General features: G+C 48.6%; 1 protein-coding gene across 2 annotated transcripts in view; it reads right to left on the bottom strand.

Annotated features, from left to right (window-relative positions):
• Positions 1-22,287, bottom strand: part of MYCBPAP (MYCBP associated protein) — a 121,901-nt gene that overhangs the window by 10,669 nt on the left and 88,945 nt on the right. The window contains exon 19 of one of the 2 annotated variants that reach the window (XM_069752400.1): positions 7,451-7,570. In XM_069752400.1, the coding sequence (XP_069608501.1) occupies positions 7,451-7,570 (120 nt within the window). Of the gene's footprint in view, positions 1-7,370; positions 7,571-22,287 lie in introns of those variants that run through there. The other variant, XM_069752401.1, reaches the window with a different exon arrangement.

Here is a 22,287-nt window from a genome sequence, read left to right as displayed (position 1 = left end):
GGATATGGGAGTTTCCTATTTAACCTGGCTTTCTTGTCATTTCCTCGCCGGCTATCAATGTAATCAGTGTGTCTTTTTACCTCTGCTTCCCGCTTCTGTAATCTTCAGGACAAGCTAAGTTTTTGATTTTCCTGTTCCACGTTTTGCTTAATTTTTGTCTTAGTCCAGCTTGCAGATATGTGATTCCTTTTTGCTGGTTGCTCTAGTGGGCTGATATTACTCCTCATGTTCCATGAGTTGGCACATGAGTTCAAGTAATTTCAGGATGGTTTTTTGTAGGGTTTTTCGCTGACCGCGCAGTTCACTTTTGTATCCTCTGCTATCTAGCTTTAGCGGGCCTCATTTTGCTGAATCTGTTTTCATAACTACATATGTGCTTTCCTCTCATTTCACCGTCATTACATGTGGGGGGCTGCTATTTCTGTGGGGTGTTTCTCTGGAGGCAAGAGAGGTCTGTGTTTCTTCTAATAGGGGAAGTTAGTCCTTCGGCCAGTGCGAGACGTCTAGGATCATCGTAGGCACGTTCCCCGGCTACAGCTAGTTGTGTGTTTAGGTTCAGGATCGCAGTCAGCTCAGTTTCCATCACCCTAGAGCTTGTTTTGTTTTTTGTGCTTGTCCTTTTGTGATCCCCTGCCATTGGGATCATGACAGTCCACCATGTAAGCGCCTGTCTGACTTGAGTGGACAGACTGCACCGGAGATTGAGAGAGAATGGGTTCCTGTCCCAAGCTGTCAAGAGGGCATGCTGTAGGGGATGAAGATGGAGTTGTGCAAAAGGAACTGCCTCTATCGCTGCCACTATCCTTCCTAAGACTCATGTAAAACCGGATGGTATGAGGGATCGGCTGGCGAAGCACCCGCACTTCCTGCCGGAGTGCTAGGACCTTGTCCCGGGGGAGTATTGTGAGCCCTCGGGAGGTGTCAAAGATCATCCTCAGAAAGGAGATCCTCTGAGATGGCACAGGAGACAACTTTCTTAAATTCACCAGCCATCCCAGGCAAGCAAGAGTATCTAGCATGATGCTAACATTTTCCTCGCAGGCCCGAATAGATGAACCCTTGACCAGGAGGTCGTCTAAATATGGCAAGATGATTATACCCCGGGAATGCAGGATGGACACCACGGCCATCATGACCTTTGTGAACACCCTGGGGGCAGAGGCCAGCCCGTAAGGCAAGGCTGTAAACTGGAAATGCAGATTGCTGATGGCAAAACGAATAAACCTCTGATGCGGGGGGAATATGGGGATATGAAGATAAGCGTCTTGGATATCTATAGACGCCAAATATTCTCCCTTTTCTATGGCAGCAATGACCGAGCGGAGGGATTCCATTCGGAAATGATCAATGCTGACAAACCTGTTCAGAAGCTTCAGGTCCAGAATGGGCCTTACCGCTCCGTCCTTTTTGGGGACTATGGACAGGTTGGAATAGAAACCTTGAAGCTTCTCGTCCTCCGGTACAGAAACGATAACTCCACTGAGCCGAAGAGACTTGACAGCCTTGAATAAGGCCCGTGCCCGGAATTCTGAACTGGGAAGACGAGACCGAAAAAATCGACTCGGGGGGCAGCTGATAGAATTCTATCCTGTACCCTGAGGACACCAGCTCTCTTACCCATCTGTCGTGTATGAAGGCGAGCCAGACTTGACGAAACCAGAGTAAACGGCCGCCCACTTTGCTGGCGACGGCCGGAGACTGCCTCCAGTCATTTGGATGAGAATCTGGAGGGCATGGATCTTCTAGATCTTGGCTGGTGGGACCGCATCCTGCCCAACAGGTTGGTTCTGTATGAGATCTGACGATCCCTGTTCTGATTAGGCAGACCTGAACTGATGGGATCGGCCTCCGCGGTCCACCCTGGGTTTCGAAAGGACCTAAACCATGCCTGAAACCGGTGACAAAATAGCTGCTGAATCCTTTGCTGCAGGAGGAAGTTGCACTTCCCCCTGTGGCGTCAGAAATTAGTTGATCTAATTTTTCGCCGAATAACCAGCCACTCTGATAGGGCAGAGAAGTAAGGGACTTTTTTGAGGTTGAATCTGCCCGCCATGTCCTCAACCATAAAGCCCTCCTAATGGAAATTGCGTTTGCAGCAGCAGTGCTGCGCAGTTCACCGCATCAATCAAATAGTCTCCCGCTAGAGCGATCTGATTTGAGATTTCGGCCACCTCGGCTGGCAGGTCCTTTCTGCAGGGCTCTATTCAATGACTCAGACCAGGATATCATGGCCTTAGCTACCCAAGTCGCCACAAAAGAGGGTGAAAAGGCTGAGCCTGAGGGCTTCAAAAACTGAGCGAGCCTGGCTCTCAATAAGCCGATCAGTTGGATCCTTAATAGAAGAACCATTAGGGAGGGATAACAAAGTTTTAGAAGCCAATCGTGACACGGGAGGATCCACCGAAGGGGATTCTGCCCACTTCTTACGGAGTTCAGGAGCGAAAGGATATCTTGCGTTCAGGGCTCTCTGACCAGAGAACCGCTTGTCTGGTCGCTCCCTGTGACGTTGCACTATATCCTCAAACTCTGGGTGAGTGCAAAATACTCTATGAGACTGTTTTGTCAGTTTAAGTGACACCATATGACCCAAGGCCAAGGTGGATTCATCGTCTATACTCAGGATTTGGTTGACAACCTCAATGAGGCTGTTAATTGTCTCCTGGTATTTAGGTGCCTCTAAATTGAGGGACCCTTTGGAATCGTAATCCAAGTTTTGTTCACTATCCTCTCCTGGAGGAGAGCGAGAGACGGAACTCATGGATGCCAAGGCACCAGACGAACCAGAGGAAGCTGTGTGGGTGCGGCCCCTGCAGGCCAGAGGTTCCTGTGAGATGGAGGCTTCCTCCAAAACAGGCAAACCACTGTCCCTGCCCCTATCTGGGGCCTGAAGGGACTCGAATGCTCTAGTTAGTGACACCATAGATTGCGACAGAGACAGGGCCCATTCCGGGGGACCTGACACGCTGGGCTCAATCGCAGGGGAGGGCTCCTGAACGCGTTTGGAATCGACAGGTAAGACATGAGATATAATACCGTATGGGTCTTGGTCTTTCTAGACATGGTGGGCCTGCTGCCGAAAGAATCTAGAATAGATGCAGCAGGGAGAGAGAAAGGAGCTGCCAGACTGGGGGAGTAACACTTACCCCAGTCCTGTGTCCCTGGATCCTGAGGAACAACGTAAAAGAAAACAGATCCTCTGAGATGCCGAGATGTGAAGGAAACACAGCATTTTTTAATTATTTTTTTACAGTGTTCATCATGGTGGCTCAGTGGTTAGGACTGTAGCCTTGCATTCAGGGCCGCCATCAGGGCATTACAGCCGTGACTGGCGTAAGGGGTCCGGTGAGCAGAGGGGGCCCGCATCGGGCCCCCTCTTACCTGCTCACCAGGCCCCTACCGGCAGCCGCAGGCTGAACCGGGCCCTTAGCGGCGGCCGGCGCTGCAGCTGTACGCTATTGACATGCGGGCCCACGCCCGCACGTCAATAGTTAACAGCCGCCAGCCGCAGCGTGCAGGTCGCCGGCGTCTGACGTCATTGTCAGTCGCCGGCGAGTGCACAGTGCAGCTGCGTGGAGAGAGGAGCGCGGCAGGTAAGTAGAACTTTTTTTTTTTTTCTATTAAGAGCGGAGAGCGGCGATCGGGGGGGGGGGGTTTGGGCAGAAGGCTGGACACAGAGGGGGCAGAGGGCCGCTGGACACAGAGGGGGCAGAAGGCCGCTGGACACAGAGGGGGCAGAAGGCCGCTGGACACAGGGGGGCAGAAGGCCGCTGGACACAGGGGGGCAGAAGGCAGCTGGACACAGAGGGGGCAGAAGGCCGCTGGACACAGAGGGGGCAGAAGGCCGCTGGACACAGGGGGGCAGAAGGCCGCTGGACACAGGGGGGCAGAAGGCCGCTGGACACAGGGGGGCAGAAGGCAGCTGGACACAGAGGGGGCAGAAGGCAGCTGGACACAGGGGGGCAGAAGGCAGCTGGACACAGAGGGGGCAGAAGGCAGCTGGACACGGGGGCAGAAGGCAGCTGGACACAGAGGGGGCAGAAGGCCGCTGGACACAGAGGGGGCAGAAGGCAGCTGGACACAGGGGGGCAGAAGGCAGCTGGACACAGGGGGGCAGAAGGCAGCTGGACACAGAGGGGGCAGAAGGCAGCTGGACACAGGGGGGCAGTAAAGCTGGACACAGAGGGGGCAGAAGGCAGCTGGACACAGGGGGGCAGAAGGCAGCTGGACACAGAGGGGGCAGAAGGCAGCTGGACACGGGGGCAGAAGGCAGCTGGACACGGGGGCAGAAGGCAGCTGGACACGGGGGCAGAAGGCAGCTGGACACGGGGGCAGTAAAGCTGGACACAGGGGGGCAGAAGGCAGCTGGACACAGAGGGGGCAGAAGGCAGCTGGACACAGGGAGGCAGAAGGCAGCTGGACACAGATGGGGCAGAAGGCAGCTGGACACAGAGGGGGCAGAAGGCAGCTGGACACAGGGGGGCAGAAGGCAGCTGGACACAGAGGGGGCAGAAGGCAGCTGGACACAGGGGGGCAGAAGGCAGCTGGACACGGGGCAGAAGGCAGCTGGACACAGAGGGGGCAGAAGGCAGCTGGACACAGAGCGGGCAGAAGGCAGCTGGACACAGAGGGGGCAGAAGGCAGCTGGACACAGAGGGGGCAGAAGGCAGCTGGACACAGAGGGGGCAGAAGGCAGCTGGACACAGAGGGGGCAGAAGGCCGCTGGACACAGAGGGGGCAGAAGGCCGCTGGACACGGGGGCAGTAAAGCTGGACACGGGGGGGCAGAAGGCCGCTGGACACAGAAGGGCAGTAAAGCTGGACACGGGGGGCAGAAGGCTGGACACAGGGGGGCAGTAAAGCTGGACACAGGGGGGGCAGAAGGCTGGACACAGAGGGGGCAGTAAAGCTGGACACGGGGCAGTAAAGCTGGACACAGGGGGCAGTAAAGCTGGACACAGAGGGGGCAGTAAATCTGGACACAGAGGGGGCAGTAAATCTGGACACAGGGGGCAGTAAATCTGGACACAGAGGGGGCAGTAAATCTGGACACAGAGGGGGCAGTAAATCTGGACACAGAGGGGGCAGTAAATCTGGACACAGAGGGGGCAGTAAATCTGGACACAGAGGGGGCAGTAAATCTGGACACAGAGGGGGCAGTAAATCTGGACACAGAGGGGGCAGTAAATCTGGACACAGAGGGGGCAGTAAATCTGGACACAGAGGGGGCAGTAAATCTGGACACAGAGGGGGCAGTAAATCTGGACACAGAGGGGGCAGTAAATCTGGACACAGGGGGCAGTAAAGCTGGACACAGAGGGGGCAGTAAAGCTGGACACGGGGGGGGGCAGAAAGCTGGACACGGGGGGGGCAGAAAGCTGGACACGGGGGGGGCAGAAAGCTGGACACGGGGGGGGCAGAAAGCTGGACACGGGGGGGGGCAGAATGCTGGACAGGGGGGGGCGGGGCAGAAAGCTGGACACGGGGGGGGGCAGAAAGCTGGACACATGGGGGGCAGAAAGCTGGACACATGGGGGGCAGAAAGCTGGACACGGGGCAGAGTGCTGGACAGAGATGGGGCAGAGTGCTGGACAGAGATGGGGCAGAGTGCTGGACAGAGATGGGGCAGAGTGCTGGACAGAGATGGGGCAGAGTGCTGGACAGAGATGGGGCAGAGTGCTGGACAGAGATGGGGCAGAGTGCTGGGCAGAGTGCTGGACAGAGATGGGGCAGAGTGCTGGACAGAGATGGGGCAGAGTGCTGGACAGAGATGGGGCAGAGTGCTGGACAGAGATGGGGCAGAGTGCTGGACAGAGATGGGGCAGAGTGCTGGACAGAGATGGGGCAGAGTGCTGGACAGAGATGGTGCAGGATTGGAAACAGATGGGGCAGGATGGATACGATGGAGACAGATGGGGCAGGATGGGGAGATCATATGGGGTAGAATGGATACTCATGAGGGCAGGATGAGAGAACATATGGCTGGAGCCTGAAATGAGACACACGGTGGCCAGGATGGCGAATATTACCATAGGGGCTAATTAAGGGATATTATTATTGCAGTGATGTATTTATTTTATTTTTTGAGTATACTGTTTTAAATGGGGGGGGGGCGGTTCTGTTACTGTGTAGAGTGATACTATGTTGCCTTCTTCATGTGGTGTAATGTAGAAGTTGGGAAAATTAAGTAATGTGTTCTACAAGCGGAACTCGAGATAACTGTTTTATTTCCTGCAGAGACGAGTCCTGGCTGGATAAAGTGATGGCGGTCTGTGCTGGATGAAAGATGAAGGACTTCACCTAGAGACGTCACTGGTGAGTCAGTGTTACCTATACACTTACACTATATACTATATACAGAGGTCCTGTGTACAATGTCACCAGTGATCACTGTATTATCTATACATTATATGCAGAGCTCCTGTGTGTAATGTCACCAGTGATCACTGTATTACCTGTACACAGACACTGCTTACTAATTACAGATCTCCTGTGCATAATGGCACTGATGGTGATAGTATTGTGGGGTTTTTTTGTATTACTGATCAGTATTGTAGTATTCAGTCATTGTTGGTAATATGTGGTCTGGTCATGATGTGGAGGTAATATGTGGTCTGGTCATGGTGTAGCGGTATTTGTTCCTTGTATTTTATATTATTCGATCACTGTGGTGGTAATATGTCATCTGGTCATAGTGTTGTGGTATTTGTTCCTTGTATGTAGTATTATAGGTCATTTTAAAAATTGAAAAATAAATAAAAATATACCTAAATTGTATTGCATATTTTAACAAATATTTAGTAGGTTACAGTAGAGTAGGGCCCGGCCAAAAGTGTCTACCTTGTTGTGGTGGCGGCTTAAAAAATCTTTTGGCCAAAACAAAAGCTGCCGGCTATATGTGTGATCTGGTGATGGGAACTGTCAATGTGTGATAGGTGAGAAGTGGAGATTTTCCAAGAGAGAGTGGTGGGACTGTGGACAGTTCGTGGGGTGGAGCCTGGAGGCGGGGCTGGGGTGGAGCCTGGGCGGAGTTTCAAGGGGGCCCCGAAAATTTTGCCAGTATGGGGCCCCGAAATTTCTAGTGGCAGCCCTGCTTGCATTGATGGGGTCCTGGGGTCAAATCCCACCAAGGACAACATCTAAATGGAGTTTATATGTTCTCCCCGTATTTGTGTGGGTTTCCAGCAGGATAAAGATAGGAAATTTAGACTGAGAGTCTCAGTAGGGACAATGATTATAATGTCTGTAAAGCGCTGTGGAATATATACATATATATCCACAAATACATGTATATACTTTTTTTCTATTGCAATATGAGCCAAAACGGGATCAAAGAAGACAGGGAAACATAAAAATGCCATTACAAGCAACCAATAATTAAATTACATTCCTTTATTAATAAGTACAAAGTTAAGTAAACAAAACTTCTGCTGCAGAACCTAATCACTACTCACTACAAATAAACTCCCTTCTGATGTGTCTTGGTTGACTGTTTTAGACAATGAATTTCCCAACTTCAAGTCTTCTGCAAAAACAACCAGATTTTCTGCCATGGTTTCCAGGATCCCATACATCTAAAATATAGGAGATTAAAAGAGGGGTAACATAAAAACATTATTAAAACAGTGCATGCAATGTGTTGCTTTTGCTCCAGACTGCACAGGAGAGATAACTTTTAGGATATATTAACACAATGGGCCTGATTCATCAAGAACAATATTTTTCACACTGGTCTTGATGAGGGGCATGCTGGATTCAGACGCTCTGACTCTGTGGGTGGAGCTAGTGCATGATGTGCTCCGATCCCACAGATGAAGACTACAGGGGCAGTCCCTGTATCAGCTGTGATATATGGACCAGTCACAAAGTGTCTCCTGTGATGTGTGCACCAGCCCATATGTCATCTGTGATATATGCACCAGCCCATATGTCATCTGTGATATATGCACCAGCCCCAATGTCTCCTGTGATATATGCACCAGCCCCAATGTCATCTGTGATATATGCACAACAAGCCCCAATGTCATCTGTGATATATGCATCAGCCCCAATGTCATCTGTGATATATGCACAAGCCAGAATGTCATCTGTGATATATGCACCAGTCCCAATGTCTCCTGTGATGAATGCACCAGTCCTAATGTCTCCTGTGATGAATGCACCAGTCCCAATGTCTCCTGTGATGAATGCACCAGTCCCAATGTCTCCTGTGATATATGCACCAGTCCCAATGTCATCTGTGATATATGCACCAGCCCCAATGTCATCTGTGATATATGCACCAGTCCCAATGTCTCCTGTGATGAATGCACCAGTCCCAATGTCTCCTGTGATATATGCACCAGCCCCTAATGTCATCTGTGATATATGCACCAGTCCCAATGTCTCCTGTGATATATGCACCAGCCCCAATGTCATCTGTGATATATGCACCAGTCCCAATGTCTCCTGTGATGAATGCACCAGTCCTAATGTCTCCTGTGATGAATGCACCAGTCCCAATGTCTCCTGTGATGAATGCACCAGTCCCAATGTCTCCTGTGATATATGCACCAGTCCCAATGTCTCCTGTGATGAATGCACCAGTCCTAATGTCTCCTGTGATGAATGCACCAGTCCCAATGTCTCCTGTGATGAATGCACCAGTCCCAATGTCTCCTGTGATATATGCACCAGTCCCAATGTCATCTGTGATATATGCACCAGCCCCAATGTCATCTGTGATATATGCACCAGTCCCAATGTCTCCTGTGATGAATGCACCAGTCCCAATGTCTCCTGTGATATATGCACCAGCCCCTAATGTCATCTGTGATATATGCACCAGTCCCAATGTCTCCTGTGATGAATGCACCAGCCCCAATGTCTCCTGTGATATATGCACAACAAGCCCCAATGTCATCTGTGATATATGCACAAGCCAGAATGTCATCTGTGATATATGCACCAGTCCCAATGTCTCCTGTGATGAATGCACCAGTCCCAATGTCTCCTGTGATGAATGCACCAGTCCCAATGTCTCCTGTGATATATGCACCAGTCCCAATGTCATCTGTGATATATGCACCAGTCCCAATGTCATCTGTGATATATGCACCAGTCCCAATGTCATCTGTGATATATGCACCAGTCCCAATGTCTCCTGTGATGAATGCACCAGTCCCAATGTCTCCTGTGATATATGCACCAGTCCCAATGTCTCCTGTGATATATGCACCAGCCCCAATGTCATCTGTGATATATGCATCAGTCCCAATGTCATCTGTGATATATGCATCAGTCCCAATGTCTCCTGTGATGAATGCACCAGCCCCAATGTCTCCTGTGATATATGCACAACAAGCCCCAATGTCATCTGTGATATATGCATCAGCCCCAATGTCATCTGTGATATATGCACAAGCCAGAATGTCATCTGTGATATATGCACCAGTCCCAATGTCTCCTGTGATGAATGCACCAGTCCCAATGTCTCCTGTGATGAATGCACCAGTCCCAATGTCTCCTGTGATATATGCACCAGCCCCAATGTCATCTGTGATATATGCACCAGTCCCAATGTCTCCTGTGATGAATGCACCAGCCCCAATGTCTCCTGTGATGAATGCACCGGTCCCAATGTCTCCTGTGATATATGCACTAGCCCCAATGTCATCTGTGATATATGCACCAGCCCCAATGTCTCCTGTGATGAATGCACCAGTCCCAATGTCTCCTGTGATGAATGCACCAGTCCCAATGTCTCCTGTGATATATGCACCAGCCCCAATGTCTCATGTGATATATGCACCAGCCCCAAAGTGTCTCCGGTGGTGTGTGCACCAGCCCCAATGCGTCTCCTGTGATACATACTCCAGCTCCAATGTCTCTTGTGATGCGTGCATCAGGCCCAATGTTTCCTGTGATGCGTGCATGAGCCTCAATATCTCCTGTGATTCGTGTACCAGCCCTAATGTCTCCTGTGATATATCCACCAGCCCCAATGTCTCCTGTGATATATCCACCAGCCCTAATGTCTCCTGTGATATATCCGCCAGCCCCAATGTCTCCTGTGATATATCCACCAGCCCTAATGTCTCCTGTGATATATCCACCAGCCCCAATGTCTCCTGTGATATATCCACCAGCCCTAATTTCTCCTGTGATAAATCCACCAGCCCCAATGTCTCCTGCCTGTGATGCGTGTACCAGCCCCAATGCCTCCTGTGATATATCCACCAGCTCCAATGTCTCCTGTGATGTGTTTACCAGCCCCAGTGTCTCCTGTAACATATGCACCAGCCCCAATGTCTCCCGTGATGCGTGTACCAACCCCAATGTCTCCTGTGATATATGCACCAGCCCCAATGCCTCCTGTGATGCGTGTACCAGCCCTAATGTCTCCTGTGATATATCCACCAGCTCCAATGTCTCCTGTGATGTGTTTACCAGCCCCAGTGTCTCCTGTAACATATGCACCAGCCCCAGTGTCTCCCGTGATGCGTGTACCAACCCCAATGTCTCCTGTGATATATGCACCAGCCCCAATGTCTCCTGTGATGTGTGTACCAACCCCAATGTCTCCTGTGATATATGCACCAGCCCCAATGTCTCCTGTGATGCATTCACCCAGGGCAGTATTTAGAGTTTCTGCTGCCCTAGGCACTTTTAGTGCTGCCTCCCCCATTGTATGGAGCACTCTGTGGTGCCCATTATACTGTATGGAGCATTATATGAGACTCATTATTCTGTATGGAGCATAATATTGTGCTCATTCTGTTTGGAGCAATATATGGGGCTCATAATTCTGTATAGAGGACTATGTGGTGCCAATTATACTGTATGGAGCACTATATGGGGCCATTATACTGTATGGGGCAATATATGGGGCTCATTATTCTGTATAGAGGACTATACTGTCCGGTTTCTGAGCTAATGTAGAATGTACAATAGATGTCACTCATATAATGTAAGAAGTAAGTGAAATCTTTGGCATTGTACTATACCTATATTCAGGGGCGGATTATAATAGGGTCAATCTGGGCGGCAGCCCAGGGCCCAATGGTGTGGGGGGGCCCTGGGCAACCGCTCAGATTGACCACCGCCATCAGGGCATTACTGCCCTGACCGGCGTATGGGCCCGTTGGGCAGAGGGGGCCCCCCATCTCATCTGCTCACCGGGCCCCTACCGGCGCTGCGGCAGTTAAACGCTATTGATGTGTGGGTGCGCGCCTGCACGTCAATAGTTAACAACTGCCAGCCAATCAGAGGCTGGCAGCTGACATCAGCCGCAGCGCGCACGACGCCGGCGTCTGACGTCATTGTCAGTCGCCGGTGAGTGCGCGCTGCTGGAGGAAGCTGCTACACCGAAGGAGCCCGGACAGGTGAGGAGAACTTTTATTTTTCTTAATTGCGAACGGCAAACCAGGGGGCCCGGGCCAGTATGCTGGACACTGGGGGCAGAGATGCTGGAGACACTGGGCAGATTGCTGGACACACTGGGGGCAATATGCTGGACACACTGGGGCAGATTGCTGGACACACTGGGGGCAATATGCTGAACACACTGGGGGCAATATGCTGGAGACACTGGGGGCAATATGCTGGAGACACTGGGGGCAGAGATGCTGGACACACTGGGGGCAATATGCTAGACACACTGGGGGCAATATGCTGGAGACACTGGGGCAGATTGCTGGACACACTGGGGGGCAATATGCTGGAGACACTGGGGCAGATTGCTGGACACACTGGGGGGCAATATGCTGGAGACACTGGGGGCAGGATGCTGGAGACACTGGGGGCAGGATGCTGGACACACTGGGGGCAATATGCTGGACACACTGGGGGGCAATATGCTGGACACACTGGGGGCAATATGCTGGACACACTGGGGGCAATATGCTGGAGACACTGGGGGCAATATGCTGGAGACACTGGGGGCAGATTGCTGGACACACTGGGGGCAGGATACTGGACACACTGGGGGCAATATGCTGGACACACTGGGGTAATATGCTGGACACACTGGGGGCAATATGCTGGACACACTGGGGGCAATATGCTGGACACACTGGGGGGCAATATGCTGGACACACTGGGGACAATATGCTGGACACACTGGGGGGCAATATGCTGGACACACTGGGGCAGATTGCTGGACACACTGGGAGCAATATGCTGGACATTGGGAGCAGGATGCTGGACATTGGGGGCAGGATGCTGGACACACTGGGGGCAGAGATGCTGGACACTGGGGGCAGAGATTCTGGACACGGGCAGAGATGCTGGGCACTGGGGGCAGAGATGCTGGACACACGGGGGGCAGAGATGCTGGACACTGGGGGCAGAGATTTTGGACATACAGGGGCAGAGATGCTGGGCACTGGGGGCAGAGATGCTGGACACACTGGGAGCAATATGCTGGACACACTTTGGCAGGATGCTGGACACACTGGGGGCAGGATGCTGGACATTGGGAGCAGGATGCTGGACACACTGGGGGCAGAGATGCTGGACACTGGGGGCAGAGATGCTGGACAATGGGGGCAGAGATGCTGGACACACAGGGGCAGAGATGCTGGGCACTGGGGGCAGAGATGCTGGACAATGGGGGCAGAGATGCTGGACAATGGGGGCAGAGATGCTGGACAATGGGGGCAGAGATGCTGGACAATGGGGGCAGAGATGCTGGACACTGGGGGCAGAGATGCTGGACAATGGGGGCAGAGATGCTGGACAATGGGGGCAGAGATGCTGGATACACTAGGGGCAGAACTGGAGACAGATGGGGCAGGATTGGAGACATGTCCAGAATGTAGATACAGGGCATGATTAGAGACACGGGGAAGAATGAAAGACATGGGGCAGGATTGGAGACAGATCGTGCAGGATCATAAGGCAGGATGGATATGGTGGAGACTGATGGCCAGGATGGGGAGATCATATGGGGCAGAATGGATACTCATGAGGGCAGGATGGGAGAACATATGGCTGGAGCTAGGAATGAGATACACTTGGCCAGGATGGGGGATATTATTATTAACATAGGGTCTAATTAAGGGATATTATTACTGCAGTGATGTATTTATTTTATTTTTTGAGGACACTGTTTTAAATGGGGGGGTGGTCCTGTTACTGTGTAGAGTGACACTATGTTGCCTCTTTTTCTTCATGTGGTGTAATGTAGAAGTTGGGGAAAATTAAGTAATGTGTTCTGCAAGCAGAGCTCGAGATAGCTGTTATTTCCTGCAGAGAAAAGTCCTGGCTGGATGAAGTGATGGCGGTCTGTGCTGGATGAAAGATGAAGGACTTCACTTAGAGACATCACTGGTGAGTCAGTGTTGCCTATATACGGACACTATACTCTGTACAGTATACTATATACAGAGGTCCTGTGTATAATGTCACCGGTGATCACTGTATTACCACTACACAGATACTGCATACTAAGTACAGATCTCCTGTGAATACTGGCACTTATAGTGATAGTATTGTGTTGTTTTTTTTTTCTTCTTCCTAACTGAAGGGTAAATTGACTAGATCAATGGATGTTTGACAGGTTATAGTTTCAAACAGCAACTATTTTTCTGGAATAATCTGGTTCAGGTATATGATGACCCTGTCGCATGACCCCATCACATGACCCCGTCTCATGACCGGGGGGCCCACAGTGTCTGAACAGCCCGGGGCCCTGGCTACCCTTAATCCACCCCTGCCTATATTTCTCTGCCGTATCGGTGCATTATGAATTGTGGTATGTGTTAAAGGGGCCCACCGCGACGATTTCGCCCAGGACCCATGAAAACCTGGAGCCAGCCCTGCACCAAATCCAATGTCTCCTGTCATGTGTGTACCAGCCCCAATGTCTGCTGTGATGCATGCACCAGCCCCAATGTATCCAAGCGTCTCCTATGCTATATACACCAGCTCGGTGTCTCCTGTTCTGCATACTGTACTCCAGCCCCAGTGTCTCCTGTTCTGTATAATCCAGGTCTAGTGACTCCTCTGATGTACATGCTGCAACCCCAATGTCTCCCATGTCATGTACAGGTCCTTCTCAAAAAATTAGCATATAGTGTTAAATTTCATTATTTACCATAATGTAATGATTACAATTAAACTTTCATATATTATAGATTCATTATCCACCAACTGAAATTTGTCAGGTCTTTTATTGTTTTAATACTGATGATTTTGGCATACAACTCCTGATAACCCAAAAAACCTGTCTCAATAAATTAGCATATTTCACCCATCCAATCAAATAAAAGTGTTTTTTAATAACAAACAAAAAAACCAACAAATAATAATGTTCAGTTATGCACTCAATACTTGGTCGGGAATCCTTTGGCAGAAATGACTGCTTCAATGCGGCGTGGCATGGAGGCAATCAGCCTGTGACACTGCTGAGATGTTATGGAGGCCCAGGATGCTTCAATAGCGGCCTTAAGCTCATCCAGAGTGTTGGGTCTTGCGTCTCTCAACTTTCTCTTCACAATATCCCACAGATTCTCTATGGGGTTCAGGTCAGGAGAGTTGGCAGGCCAATTGAGCACAGTAATACCATGGTCAGTAAACCATTTACCAGTGGTTTTGGCACTGTGAGCAGGTGCCAGGTCGTGCTGAAAAATGAAATCTTCATCTCCATAAAGCATTTCAGCCGATGGAAGCATGAAGTGCTCCAAAATCTCCTGATAGCTAGCTGCATTGACCCTGCCCTTGATGAAACACAGTGGACCAACACCAGCAGCTGACATGGCACCCCACACCATCACTGACTGTGGGTACTTGACACTGGACTTCAGGCATTTTGGCATTTCCTTCTCCCCAGTCTTCCTCCAGACTCTGGCACCTTGATTTCCGAATGACATGCAAAATTTGCTTTCATCAGAAAAAAGTACTTGGGACCACTTAGCAACAGTCCAGTGCTGCTTCTCTGTAGCCCAGGTCAGGCGCCTCTGCCGCTGTTTATGGTTCAAAAGTGGCTTTACCTGGGGAATGCGGCACCTGTAGCCCATTTCCTGCACACGCCTGTGCACGGTGGCTCTGGATGTTTCCACACCAGACTCAGTCCACTGCTTCCTCAGGTTCCCCAAGGTCTGGAATCGGTCCTTCTCCACAATCTTCCTCAGGGTCCGGTCTCCTCTTCTCGTTGTACAGCGTTTTCTGCCACATTGTTTCCTTCCAACAGACTTACCATTGAGGTGCCTTGATACAGCACTCTGGGAACAGCCTATTTGTTCAGAAATTTCTTTCTGGGTCTTACCCTCTTGCTTGAGGGTGTCAATGATGGCCTTCTTGACATCTGTCAGGTCGCTAGTCTTACCCATGATGGGGGTTTTGAGTAATGAACCAGGCAGGGAGTTTATAAAAGCCTCAGGTATCTTTTGCATGTGTTTAGAGTTAATTAGTTGATTCAGAAGATTAGGGTAATAGGTCGTTTAGAGAACCTTTTCTTGATATGCTAATTTATTGAGACAGGTTTTTTGGGTTATCAGGAGTTGTATGCCAAAATCATCAGTATTAAAACAATAAAAGACCTGACAAATTTCAGTTGGTGGATAATGAATCTATAATATATGAAAGTTTAATTGTAATCATTACATTATGGTAAATAATGAAATTTAACACTATATGCTAATTTTTTGAGAAGGACCTGTATATACTCCAGTATTTCAAGTGATGTATATGGACCAGTCCCAGAGTCTCCTATGTGATATATATGCTCCAGTACCATGTGAGCAGTGATGAATTTCCCGCTGTGAGGAAACCTGCAGTGTAATATGCATCTGTGTTCGTACGACAAATTACTGTGAGTTCTTTACAAAACTTATTGCAAAGAGTTGCCTGTGCTCCAGACCGAAGCAAACCTGGAAAAGCAGTTGCAAGTAGCAACATCATCACTATCACCTCACAGTGGAGGCGCACCAAAGAGAATCAACTCCAGCCATCACATTAAGGGTGAGGTAATTATTTGACCAAATATACCAGAATCATTTTTAAGTTGATAATTTAGTATTGCCCCCAAATTATGTTATAAGTATCCAAATGGTCCATGGCAGAAAAAAATTGTTCCCTACTAGTGATGAGCAAGTGTACTCGTTGCTTGGGTTTTACCGAACACGCTCGGGTGGTCTCCAGGTATTTGTAACTACTCGAAGATTTGGTTTTTGTTAACGCAGCTGCATGATTTACGGCTACTAGCCAGCCTGAGTACATGTGGGGGTTGCCTGGTTGCTAGGTAATCCCCACATGTATTCAAGCTGTCTATCAGCTGTAAATCATGCAGCTGAGGCAACGAAAACAAAATCTCCGAGCAGTTACAAATACTCAGGAGACCACCCGGGCGTGCTCAGGAAAACCCAAGCAACGAGTATACTCGCTCATCACTATTCCCTACCCCTGATCTAGCACAAGCTACTTTAGCGGTCTCTAACAGGACAAGAAGCAATGAAGTCCCATTTTTTGGTTTTTGGTCACCTGAACACTAGGACCTTAGATGACTGGAACAAAATATCAGATGTGTTTCTGCTGAAGCCCTGTAACAGGCCTCACTAGTCAAGAGGCCAAAGAATGAGACATTATTGCTCCCTGTGTAGCCGGAGATCACCAGAGTGACTTGTGTTTGAGCCAAAGAGTAAGTACAGTGCTTTCTCAACAGTATCCATAATACAGTGCTTCCTGGGAGCACTCATAACACAGTGCCTCCTGAAAGTACCCATAAGGACTCACTCACATGCGCATATAACACAGCCGAATGATATCCGATCTTTTATCATTTTATCGGATAGCACTTGGACCAATGGTACACTATGGGTCAGTGCCGACTATTGCTTTTTTCCTCATGCCGATAGAGTGCCTTCCTGAGAGCACCCATACCATAGTGCCTTCCTGACCGCCCCATAAAACAGTGCCTATAGAGAGTACCTATGACACACTGCCTTCCTGAGAGCACCCATACCACGGTGCATTCCTGAGAGGCCCCATAACACAGTGCATTCCTCAGAGCGTCTATACCACAGTCCCTTCCTGAGAGCTCCCATAGCACAGTGCCTTCCTGAAAGAACCCATATCACAGTGCCTTCCTGACAGACCCCATGTCACAGTGCCTTCCTGAGAGCATCCATAACAGAGTGCCTTCCTGAGAGCACTCATAACACAGTGACTTACTAAGAGCACACTTAACATAGTGCCTTCCTAAGAGCATCCATAACACAGTACCTTCCAAAGAGTACCTACGACACAGTTCCTTCCTGAGAGCAACCATAACACAGTGCCTTCCTGAGAGCTCCCATAACAGTGCCTTTCTGAAAAAACCCATATCACAGTGCCTTCCTGACAGCCCCCATAACACAGTGCCTTCCTGAGAGCATCCATAACACAGTGCCTTCCTGAGAGCACCCATAACACAGTGCCTTCCTGAGAGCACAAATAACAGTGCCTTCCTGAGAGCACAAATAGCAGTGCCTTCCTGAGAGCACCCACAACACAGTGCCTTCCTGAGAGCACCCATAACACAGTGCGTTCCTGAGAGCATCCATAACACAGTGCCTTCATGAGAGCACCCATAACACAGTGCCTTCCTGAGAGCACCCATAACACAGTGCCTTACTGAGAGCACCAATAACACAGTGCCTTACTGAGAGCACCAATAACACAGTGCCTTCCTCAGAGCACAAATAACAGTGCCTTCCTGAGAGCACCAATAACACAGTGCCTTCCCGAGAGCACCAATATCACAGTGCCTTCCTGAGAGCACCCATAACACAGTGCCTTCCTGAGAGCACAAATAACAGTGCCTTCCTGAGAGCACCAATAACACAGTGCCTTCCTGAGAGCATCCATAACACAGTGCCTTCCTGAGAGCATCCATAACATAGTGCCTTCCTGAGAGCATCCATAACATAGTGCCTTCCTAAGAGCACCCATAACACAGTGCCTTCCTGAGAGCATCCATAACACAGTGCCTTCCTGAGAGCATCCATAACATAGTGCCTTCCTAAGAGCACCCATAACACAGTGCCTTCCGAAGAGTACCCATAACACACTGCCTTACTAAGAGCACACAACATAGTGCCTTCCTGAGAGCATCCATAACACAGTGCCTTCCTGAGAGCACTCATAACACAGTGCCTTCCTAAGAGCACCAATAACACAGTGCCTTCTGATGAGTACCCATAACAATGTGACTTACTAAGAGCACATATAACATAGCGCCTTCCTAGAGCATCCATAACACAGTGCCTTCCTGAGAGCATCCATACCACAGTGCCTTCCTGAGAGCACCAATAACAGTGCCTTCCTGAGAGCACCCATAACACAGTACCTTCCTGAGAGCTCCCATAACACAGTGCCTTCCTGAGAGTACCCATAACACAATGCCTTCCTGAGAGAATCCATAACACAGTGCCTTCCTGAGAGCACCCATAACACAGTGCCTTCCTGAGAGCTCCCATAACACAGTGCATTCCTGAGAGCACCCATAACACAGTGCCTTCCTGAGAGCACCAATAACAGTGCCTTCCTGAGAGCACCAATAACAGTGCCTTCCTGAGAGCACCCATAACACGGTGCCTTCCTGAGAGCACCCATAACACGGTGCCTTCCTGAGAGCACCCATAACACGGTGCCTTCCTGAGAGCACCCATAACACGGTGCCTTCCTGAGAGCACCCATAACACAGTGCCTTACTGAGAGCATCCATAACACAGTGCCTTCCTGAGAGCACCCATAACACAGTGCCTTCCTGAGAGCACCCATAACACGGTGCCTTCCTGAGAGCACCCATAACACGGTGCCTTCCTGAGAGCACCCATAACACGGTGCCTTCCTGAGAGCACCCATAACACAGTGCCTTACTGAGAGCATCCATAACACAGTGCCTTCCTGAGAGCACCCATAACACAGTGCCTTCCTGAGAGTACCCATAACACAATGCCTTCCCGAGAGCTTGAAAAAACACTAGCGGATTCTTCTGTTGATTGAAGTTTAAAAAAAAAAAAAAAAAACAACCGAAGAACTCCAGTACAAAAGACAGCTATAACTGTTGGGAAAAAGCTAAAAAAATAAATAAATAAAAAAACGCCGACAATCTAAAATGTGAAAAAAATATTCCTTCTTGAAAAACTTGGTGGGTTCCACGTCAGAAAAAGGTGTTGTGTCCATATCCCCTTAGTTGGTCCCCTAGAAGTCTACTACCTACTACGACCTTGCATTACTTTCTATGTTCCTTTTTGTAGCTTCCTTGCAGTATGAGATAATGGTGCACATTAGCTAAATAGCAGTGCGAGAGCAGGGGAAGGAATACAAAACCAAGGCCTCAGGACATAGCTCCATCACAGCTTCTACATGTTAGATAGTAATTGAGATGATATCTGTAAGAACTTAGCCTATATTTGCTAAAAAAAATCCAGTCACTTCAGAAAATTAAGTCAGCAAAAATGATTGCAGCTCTAAAACCAGAGGAAAGGCAAAAACGATTACACCAAGAAAATGAGTCAGGGATGATAGACACTATGAAACTTCAATATTGTGAGCGGGGAAAGTCCTGGGGATTTTCATGTTCATGTGGAAAGATATAGAATAAATTAAGAATAATCATCTGTAAGCAGTCCGGTAAAGCATATCAATCAAGTCACTGGAAACTTTAAAGAAGGACTGAAACTACTCAAAAAATATTTCAACCCGAGTGGAAAGTAAAAGGCATAGAAACGCTTATGGAAGCACTGTTTAAAGGAAATATGTTGCCAGGTTTTTACTTTCCCCATCTGAGAGCAGGATAATATAGGGGCAGAGGCCCTGATTCCAGCAATGTATCACTTACTAGGCTACTTGCTGTTATTTTGATAAAATCTCTGTTTTATCTGCTGCAGATCTAGCCATTCTCTGAATGCTGAGCTTTGTTCACATCACTGATAGACAGCTGTGTACACTGTGCATAGGCAGAAAGTTGCCAATCAGAGGTGGGTGCATAACTGTACAGAACTCATGAATATGAAGGACTATTTTATCAAAACTACAGCAAGCAGCTTTGAAAGTGACACATCACTGGGATCAGAGTCTCGGTCTCTACATTATGCTTCTATGTGGTAAAAACCTGGCGACAGATTCCCGTTAAGGAGAAAATCAAATATGTTATTTGCTTTTAAAGTCCATATACATTGTAAACCATATAAACGATGAAAGATCTCTATGCAATGTAGTCCCAAAAAATAGTATATTATTTAAATCAGATTTAACCTGTTCATTTGTCGCAGCCAATTTTCATTTTTGCATTTTTATTTTTAAATCCTCTTCTTTTAAAGGGAATCTGTCACCTCTGGGACCTATATGAGCTATTAATATGGGTATACAGGTGATAGAAATGTTACACTAATCCTACCTGCATGCCTGATATTAGTGGTCTTGTTGTTGAGAAATCATGTTTTATTTTATTTATGCTAATGATTTCTTCCAGGCTCTGGGGCGTGCGGTGCCTGGAAGAAATCCCTGCCTCCTGTCTTCATTACAATCCTATCCCCCTCCCATGCACATCACACTGCCCTGTGATTTTCAGTTGTGGTGCCGGAATCACGCGCCTGTGCCCTGCACTCCCTCCATGATCCATATATTTTCCTCCCTTCTATGGGCACTGCATTCAGGGATCTTCTGCGCAGGTGAGTCACTGTGACTTCCGCTTCAGTGACCTCCAGTGTGCGCGACGATAAGGTGCTCTCCCCACTTCCTCCTTACATAGTCATCACTGGGAACCATGTGTACATATACAGTTAGGGCTAGAAATATTTGGACAGTGACACAAGTTTTGTTATTTTAGCTGTTTACAAAAACATGTTCAGAAATACAATTATATATATAATATGGGCTGAAAGTGCACACTCCCAGCTGCAATATGATAGTTTCCACATCCAAATCGGAGAAAGGGTTTAGGAATCATAGCTCTGTAATGCATAGCGTCCTCTTTTTCAAGGGACCAAAAGTAATTGGACAATGGACTCTAAGGGCTGCAATTAACTCTGAAGGCGTCTCCCTCGTTAACCTGTAATCAATGAAGTAGTTAAAAGGTCAGGGGTGGATTCCAGGTGTGTGGTTTTGCATTTGGAAGCTGTTGCTGTGAGCAGACAACATGCGGTCAAAGGAACTCTCAATTGAGGTGAAGCAGAACATCCTGAGGCTGAAAAAACAGAAAAAATCCATCAGAGAGATAGCAGACATGCTTGGAGTAGCAAAATCAACAGTTGGGTACATTCTGAGAAAAAAGGAATTGACTGGTGAGCTTGGGAACTCAAAAAGGCCTGGGCGTCCACGGATGACAACAGTGGTGGATGATCGCCGCATACTTAATTTGGTGAAGAAGAACCCGTTCACAACATCAACTGAAGTCCAGAACACTCTCAGTGAAGTAGGTGTATCTGTCTCTAAGTCAACAGTAAAGAGAAGACTCCATGACAGTAAATACAAAGGGTTCACATCTAGATGCAAACCATTCATCAATAACAAAAATAGACAGGCCAGAGTTAAATTTGCAGAAAAACACCTCAAGAAGCCAGCTCAGTTCTGGAAAAGTATTCTATGGACAGATGAGACAAAGATCAACCTGTACCAGAATGATGGGAAGAAAAAAGTTTGGAGAAGAAAGGGAACGGCACATGATCCAAGGCACACCACATCCTCTGTAAAACATGGTGGAGGCAACGTGATGGCATGGGCATGCATGGCTTTCAATGGCACTGGGTCACTTGTGTTTATTGATGACATAAGAGCAGACAAGAGTAGCCGGATGAATTCTGAAGTGTACCGGGATATACTTCCAGCCCAGATTCAGCCAAATGCTGCAAAGTTGATTGGACGGCGCTTCATAGTACAGATGGACAATGACCCCAAGCAAACAGCCAAAGCTACCCAGGAGTTCATGAGTGCCAAAAAGTGGAACATTCTGCAATGGCCAAGTCAATCTCCAGATCTAAACCCAATTGAGCATGCATTTCACTTGCTCAAATCCAGACTTAAGACGGAAAGACCCACAAACAAGCAAGACCTGAAGGCTGCGGCTGTAAAGGCCTGGCAAAGCATTAAGAAGGAGGAAACCCAGCGTTTGGTGATGTCCATGGGTTCCAGACTTAAGGCAGTGATTGCCTCCAAAGGATTTGCAACAAAATATTGAAAATAAAAATATTTTGTTTGGGTTATGTTTATTTGTCCAATTACTTTTGACCTCCTAAAATGTGGAGTGTTTGTAAAGAAATGTGTACAATTCCTACATTTTCTATCAGATATTTTTGTTCAACCCTTCAAATTAAACGTTACAATCTGC

The sequence above is a fragment of the Ranitomeya imitator genome, chromosome 2 (genome assembly GCF_032444005.1).
Source record: "Ranitomeya imitator isolate aRanImi1 chromosome 2, aRanImi1.pri, whole genome shotgun sequence".
NCBI classification, from domain to species: Eukaryota; Metazoa; Chordata; class Amphibia; order Anura; family Dendrobatidae; genus Ranitomeya; species Ranitomeya imitator.
This window is presented reverse-complemented; position numbering and strand designations above follow the sequence as displayed.